Source organism: Solenopsis invicta, chromosome 16 (genome assembly GCF_016802725.1).
Source record: "Solenopsis invicta isolate M01_SB chromosome 16, UNIL_Sinv_3.0, whole genome shotgun sequence".
In the NCBI taxonomy this organism is placed as follows: domain Eukaryota; kingdom Metazoa; phylum Arthropoda; class Insecta; order Hymenoptera; family Formicidae; genus Solenopsis; species Solenopsis invicta.
In genome coordinates this window covers 5,836,044-5,844,045 of record NC_052679.1, presented here as the reverse complement: position 1 = coordinate 5,844,045, position 8,002 = coordinate 5,836,044, and the positions used below count along the sequence as shown (strand labels likewise).

General features: G+C 31.1%; 1 protein-coding gene across 3 annotated transcripts; it reads left to right on the top strand.

The window, feature by feature from the left end:
• The first annotated feature begins 960 nt into the window (after positions 1–960).
• LOC120359755 lies at positions 961–6,286 on the top strand. Of its 3 annotated transcripts, none has more exons than XM_039458643.1 (4): positions 961–1,337; positions 4,014–4,133; positions 5,267–5,368; positions 5,583–5,687. In XM_039458643.1, the coding sequence occupies exons 1-3, from the start codon at positions 1,049–1,051 to the stop codon at positions 5,323–5,325; spliced, it is 468 nt and encodes a 155-aa protein (XP_039314577.1). In that variant the 5' UTR covers positions 961–1,048; the 3' UTR covers positions 5,326–5,368; positions 5,583–5,687. The 3 variants fall into 3 exon arrangements, 2 of the variants coding, with proteins under 2 accessions (XP_039314577.1, XP_039314576.1); XR_005576543.1 differs by lacking the exon at positions 5,267–5,368 and adding an exon at positions 5,763–5,908 and having other exon boundaries at positions 986–1,337; XM_039458642.1 differs by lacking the exons at positions 5,267–5,368; positions 5,583–5,687 and adding an exon at positions 5,763–6,286.
• Positions 6,287–8,002: the final 1,716 nt, after the last annotated feature.

Genomic DNA, 8,002 nt, shown 5'->3' with positions numbered 1-8,002 from the left:
TATTTGTGTTTTAGAATACTTATTTTAAAAATCCAAATCCAGCCAAAGAAACGTGCAATTATTTTTAAAAATAATATTATTTATATAAAATTATTTATATAGAAATAATTATTTATTGTCTATTTAATATTAATTTTATTTATAATTATATATATATATATATACGAAGACTGATTTATTTTATTAATTATTATTAATGTGTTGTATATTTTATTTTTATTTTTATTAATTTTATAAAATTGTTGTATTTTTATTTGAATACTGGTGAGGTTTTTTGGCAGTTTTTCCTTGCCCTAGCAACAAATGTTGGTATTCTATGACATTCAAAAATTTAAAATTATTAAAAAAAAAATAAAATATTTTATTTTTATTTAAATGTGTATTTTATTTAACAAATTATTTAACCTTCCTTTTCTTATTCTGTATTATTAAGTAGCGATTACGTAATTTTTAATTTGTATTTTATATATGTGTATTTATATATGGAAAATGTAAAGAATATATTAATATTTCCCTACATTTATAAAAAAATTTGTATAGGCTACCAAAGGTCTCCTTTCTGTCAGTAATAAATACTTCACTGAAGCATCATCTGACGCGCATGCGCGAAAAAGCGGGCCCGTCTCAGTGGTGCCAGAGATGCCCCGCACTTGCGCATGCGCGTTGGTTTACAACTGAGATAGCAGTATTGTAGCTATAGATAACGCTGTGGGGGATATGAGGTTTGCGCACTTGAGTCATTAGTTAGAATATCTTTTTGTTATAATTTAGCAACACAATTAATTATTTTAATTTAATTAGATTATATTACTACGAGTTATGTCTTTATACATTGTGTCCATAATTCTATTTTTCTTTGGGGTGACTAAAGACGCCAGTTTTACGAACGGTTTAGATACTTTACTGGCGCTACTAACTTTGCACATGCGCGAGTGCGGAGCATCTCTGGCATCACTGGCCCGTCTAACAACACTGCTCCCATTATCTGTACTCCTCAGTTGCCTCAGTTTGCCTCAGTTGTTTGCCTCAGTCGCACGTCAACGGTAACATGAACACGCTTCTATACACGCTGTTAGTGCTTGCACATTTCTTACATAGCCTATACTTGGCGATTTGCAACACGTGCATTGTGGTATACCGGTGGTTCACACAGTCCTGGTACAGAACGGCGGAATTCGACGTGCTCGTCCACACGCTCGCGAGATTGAGCAAGACACCTAGGCACCTGGTGATCGTACTCGGACTGTACGACGAGTCCGTCCTGGACTTGTGTGTGCGTATAATTGGATGGTGCATTACACTTGATATACCTTACATCAGCTACTTTGATCATAACGGTAAAAAACCGATTTGATGTTGATATTGATATTATATATCTCATGACTCTCAAATTGACCATATGAATAACAAAAAATTTTTCATAGAATTATTCCAACTGTTTTACATAAAATAGAATAACGAGGGATAAGCAACTATTCGTATTACAAAATTTTAGTGGTTAGTCATTGAATAATTCTATGACAAAAATCATCACTCGATCATATTTTGTTTGTTACTTAAACAGTCGGTTCGAATAGTTTTTGAAGGCTACTTTCTTTTCACTGGAAACAATTGACACAAGCATCATTCTATTCTCTTTTAATATTCAATGAATAACAAAAATAGAACAATGCTCGTTTGTCAACTGTGTTCACGAAATGGAAAGCAGTTGAAATTAATTGTACCTAAAGTGCAATTTTATGGCTGAAGCCATTGAAAGGACAAGAAGGATGATGATTTTTATTATAGTATTATCACAGTGGCAATTACTGTCATGAAAAGCAAAAAAACAATAAATTTAAACAACATATTTTACGTTGTTTGTTTACAGTGCAAAACTTATATAAACGTTGATGTTTGTAGTTGAAACTGTTTAAACTTTCAGCTATTGAAATAAGAGCAATAAATCTGTTACTCCAATTGCTTTTGTTCTAACAGCACATTAAAGTGCACTTTAAAACATCTTGAAAACATTTTTTTTGTTTTTTGTTCAAAGATTTTGTTTAACTCTATAGCATAAAATGGGACTTTTAAAATTGAGAAAAATTGAGAATTATATTGATCTTCAAAAACGATGGGACATGGTACATTTTGTTGTACATTGCACTTTGAAAATGGTTCAAACTAGAGAAAATTGATATGTAATTACACAATTTTGTTTGAGTGAAGAATGTGAATAAATACATTTTGTTACATTTGTGCAATAATGATCACATTAAACTTTTACGTAACTTATTTCTTATTGTTTAGTTATTTTATATTCAGTTCATTGAATCAATTTTAAATTTTGCTTTTTTTGCAAAGGTACTTTTAAGACATCCTATAACTCGATTTTGTGTTATAATGTTTCATGCCCTTTCCGAGTCATGCAAAATTATTCAATAGCATAACATTTTAATATTGCTACTTTACTTAAGCGTGCTTGATATAGTATTTTAACTTTAGATAAAGTATATGCGAGTAACGTACGTGAACGGACCTGTTCGAACGTCTTTTGTTCAGTTTCTTTTTTATATGAGATTACTTACAAAAAAGTTTTATTCACACACAATGATAGTTCCACAGACCCCAACATAACTTTGCTGCCGTGCCGTTCGAATTCTAGTTAATCAATAAAGTTGATCAACCATATCAATTGAAAAAAAGAGATTTCAAACTTTTTTACACTTTTGGTCCGAACCTTCTGTCTCATTCCCTCTTCACACAGCAAGCATTCAAAACTTCATGGGGGGTCTCTCAAGCCCTCTAGTGTATTTCATGATGTAAAAAACAAGGTGAAACAACGCGCATCGTCGGCGGCTCGATGCGCGGTAAGAGGCGTGGCTCAATGTGATGCGCCAATGAAATTTGGGTCCAAATATATCCGCGCAATTTAAATACGAACAATCATATGTAGTCACACGTACTTAAAATGTAGAAGTTGTTAAAAAAAAAATATATAAAAATGTAAAAATACTTGAAATTTATTATCTTTAGCACAAATCACTGTTGCAATAAACACTGTTGTTATAAACATGAAATATAACAATTTAGCCATACACATAAGCTCATTCTTATAACTTTCCAAATTTCTTCTAATCCAAGTTTAAAAAATTTGAAATCACAATTTTCATTAATGTACAAAGTCTTAACCTTACCTTCACGTTCTTTTTTTTTAAGTAGCTTTGAATTTCTTCGATTCACCAATTATCTCAGATTCACGTATAAATACAAGTATACATACGTCCCAGTATGTACCGCAGCCGTAGCCATATTGAATCTCAAAATTTGGACCCAGTTCTGATTGGTCTAGAGCAGTGCTCGGAATTAATGGCACATTTCGAGCCGATTTCCGAGGCGACGCCTACTGTCTCCCCTCGAGCCCCTCACTCCGCTCGCGGGCCTACAGCCGAGCTGCCGGCCGCGCGTCAAATGTTGTGGCTCAGGAGCGTAGAGCGTCCCTTGTAAAAGAAATAGTCTAGGCCCTAGGCCCGCGAGCGGAGTGAGGGGTTCGAGAGGAGACAGTAGGCGTCGCCTCGGAAATCGGCTCGAAATGTGCCACTAATTCCGAGCACTGGTCTAGAGTATGGTCTACTGCGCATCTGGTTACTTGTTTCACCTTTCTTCTTACATCATGGTGTATTTAAGGGTTAGACATTAATACATTACATGTATTAATAATATTTTCGTACAATCAAATAATAATTTAAGTTGGTTATACTAATTTTGAGTACAGTTATATGTGTAGTTTAATGTTATATACTTATGTTACATTTGAAGTAATAAACATCAATTATATTTTATAAAGTGAAATGAGAAACATAGTTTATACATATTATAAAGAAAAATTTACAATTTGTTAGTAAATAATTGCAAACAGAAAATTTACAAAAATATTTAGTGCAAAAATATATAATTCGCCATATCTTTCAATTAAGAAATATGAACAATTATTGTGCGAATTTAAATTTTTTCGATTTACATTATTTTTCTAGGTTTCTTGAAGAAGAATGAAGTTAATCTTAAAGAGGAATTTGCGAGGAAATGGCCTGATCTAGTAGAACATATTATTTGGAATTCACACGCAAAAGCACCTAGTCAAAATGGAACAACTGGTAGAATATACATTTTCCGTTTCTTCATATGCTACTTATTTTCAAGAATAATTGAAGGCCTTCAAGTTTAACAATGTTAATATGTGCATTCTCTAATCATATGCGCAATTGTAATATAAGATGTACTGCTGATGTCATATTAATTGTATAATTATATTTGCAGATAAGATAATTATTATTGAAATAATTATAATTTTCTGATCTTTCCGCAATTCATGATATTTTTATGAAAACTTTCGGAGCCCTTCAACTTTTGAGAAACTTCCTTTTTATCGAGTGAGATGACTTCCAATTTTAAAATTACAAGGATAGGAATAACATATGTTATCTCGAAATTGGAAGTTATCTTACCCGATGCGGCTGCGAAAGATTGCAAAATTTATTTTATGAATATGGATCACTGATAAAGATTTCAGTATTTATTTTATGCATCACTGATAAAGATATCAGAATATGTAGATTAAGAGAGTAGCCAAAACGCTTTAATTTACGCTGACTAATATAACATGTGTTAAAGATCTTACATTTCCTCTAACTTTTTTTCCAAGATATTAATCCTATTTTTTGAATAACTCAATAATATTATAAGTTTAATTTCATAACATTAAGAGTTTTATTGTCTTTTTCAATATAAAACATATTTGAGATAATAAATTTATTTTGACAGCTGACCCAACGGCTATCGTAACATCTTATTATTGAATCGATACTTTGTTGAAAACATTAATTGTGCATATGTAATGTACAAATATGTTTCTTATAGAAATAATTTCTTAATAAAAATATCATTGTGTATTTATATGACCTCTGTGATTCGTAAACTTTAATCGTGAATAATTTGAAAACCATTATATCCTCGACACTTTTGTATCACGATTTTTATCTTGGAATGTTCCAAAGAATCCGCTCTTAAGAGGAAATATGATTTTTTTTGGGACACCCTGAGAAAAAATTTTTTATATATAATTTATACAATAATATATCAAATATATCTATATATAAATATATATGTGTATATAATGTTTAATGAAATACCGATCAAAAGTATAGTATCTTTAGTTTTTTTTTTTTTTTTTACAATAATAACTTTATTTAAAATGCATAGTTTATTAAATTAAAACGTATTTTGTTAGTGGATTGTCATCACACATTAAGTATAAGGTGCATCTGCTACCATGCTGTAAAATTTTGAAGGCATTCAATTTACTTTGACGATACGTACAACAAACCTAAAGGTGATATACTTTTGACTGGTACTGTATATATAATATATAATTTATAATATACATGTTATATAATTTTTTATTATATATAATTATATAATATACTGATAATATATATTTTAAATAATATATATTTTGTTTTATATTAAATTTTGTTTTATATTTATACAAGGACATATATTTGATACACAAATATATATAACTATATATGAAAATTTTTTTTCAGTCAATAAGAAATTACGAACGCTGCCATTTTGATAAATCACTCAAGTCCGTTTCGTTTGTTGACACACATAAATGTGCGTAAGCAAGTGGAATGGGTAATAGTAAGGTGAATAGCGTACATATAGTAAAAAATAATACATATAAAACAATTGGTTTTATTTATTTATTTTTTCCATTTCAGCGCAAATTTCTGTGTTTACATACAGATATATAATATCAATATCAACATCAAATTGGTTTTTTACCAATTTGATCAAAGAAGCTGATGTAAGGTATATGAAGTGTAATGCACCATTCAATTATACGCACACACAAGTCCAGGACGGACTCGTCGTACAGTCCGAGTACGATCACCAGGTGCCTAGGTGTCTTGCTCAATCTCGCGAGCGTGTGGACGAGCACGTCGAATTCCGCCGTTCTGTACCAGGACTGTGTGAACCACCGGTATACCACAATGCACGTGTTGCAAATCGCCAAGTATAGGCTATGTAAGAAATGTGCAAGCACTAACAGCGTGTATAGAAGCGTGTTCATGTTACCGTTGACGTGCGACTGAGGCAAACAACTGAGACAAACTGACAATGAGGAGTACAGAACATATATGGGAGGCTGAGGAGAACCAAGAGAACTAGAACGCCTTCCGCCTCCAACCTATATCGATGAAAGGATAAAATCATGGAGTAGGAGAATAGGAGGCTAAACTGAGCACTTCAATTACGTTCTCGTTTTGTGTTCCCTATTGGGAGGATGGTCACTGAAAAGAATAACTTAATTCTTAGGGATGAGCGCCGTGTAATAGTTACCCTAACTTGACTTTTCATGTATTTTCATAGAGTTCAGTGTTTCTACACGAATATTGAAATATTTATTTATTTGTAAACCAAACGTAGAAATGGCGTGTTAGATTTGAGAATGTACCACGAAAGGTGGAAAAAGTGGTACTTCGTACAAAAAAAGTCTTTTTACAGCTTTTACTGTAACATGGAATAATAATTTGTGAAAATGTTCTATGTTTTTTAAGTTTATGTTGTTACTCAAGTTTATGTTGTTACATAAGTTTATGTGAATTTATGCATCTGTTAATGTATATGATGGTGATAAATAAAAAGGAAATGAACATAGAAACGGATATTTAATGAACCACTAAGTTTATATTATTTCTTTTATAATGAAAATGTACAATTATTTAAAAAAGGTTGAATAAATATATCAAATAAACTTTTATCGTACAGCATTAAGTAATTATAAAGACTTAAAGTTACTTCGATACAAATTGAAATATAAATCTCAAACCTTATATTAAACTATTTGATATCAGAGTAAATAATAAACAAATAGTCTTCAAAAATCAAAATTGATTATTGGTTTTCTTTAATGACTCGGTTGATTCCATTTCACTTGTCAAATTTAATTATTGATGTAAAATCCTTAATTTCCTTAATTTCCTTGGATGCACACTTAAATTATTTCATCCTTAAAATATATATACAATTACAAGGAGTATAAATATATATACCATAAATATATATACAGTTAAAAAGAGTATAAATTAAACAGTATCTAATGTTTTCAAAATTTTATTTAAATTATTAATACTCGATACTTTAATATATCTTGAAAAGGACATAATCTCATCATCGATATAAATATTAACATGTAAATTTTGAAAGACAGCAATTCTTTTTCTTATGCTAAAATCACTTTCAACTTTCGTAAAACCAAACAATTTGTCGTTTCCAGTCAAAAATCCTCAATCCGAAGAAGGCAGCTCCACTAAATTCAAGTTCTGTTGCAAATATTTAAATTTAATTTCATCTGATGCATGACATATTTCCGTGAAATTTCTTTCCATTATATCCATTAAAATGTAAGTTTTCGTATTAATTACTAATCAAATATACTATTTCATAATTATTATGTACTTTTTCATAATATATCTGTCGCTTGTTTGACGCAACTTCTATTTTCCATTTCCGATTATTGGACTCAGCTTGTAACACGATGTACACAATTTACGATTAGTTTTCAATTAATATTACTTTATTGTTAAAAATGTTGCAATAAAAACGATATTTTCCAACATTTCTTTTAAAATCGGAGTAACAACTGGCATCTCGTATATGATCTCGTGTATGCGATGCATGCGTGATCGTGAATTCATCACATTTTGCATGTGTGAGAGGCTTTTAAAGATGGCGACCGTCGGTAAGAAGTTATTCCGTTTAGCGTACTTCCTCCCAATAAGGTATGTATACACCCAAGGACTTAAAATTCGGAATCCCTATTGACGCGCTGGTGCCATGGCCTTGGCCGGAGACGTCGCGCGCACGGTACAGCTGTACGGAACGGTACGGTCTGGTTGCAACCTTTTAGCAGTTTTAGCTCACGACTGTACACCCAAGGACTTTGATTCTGTCCATG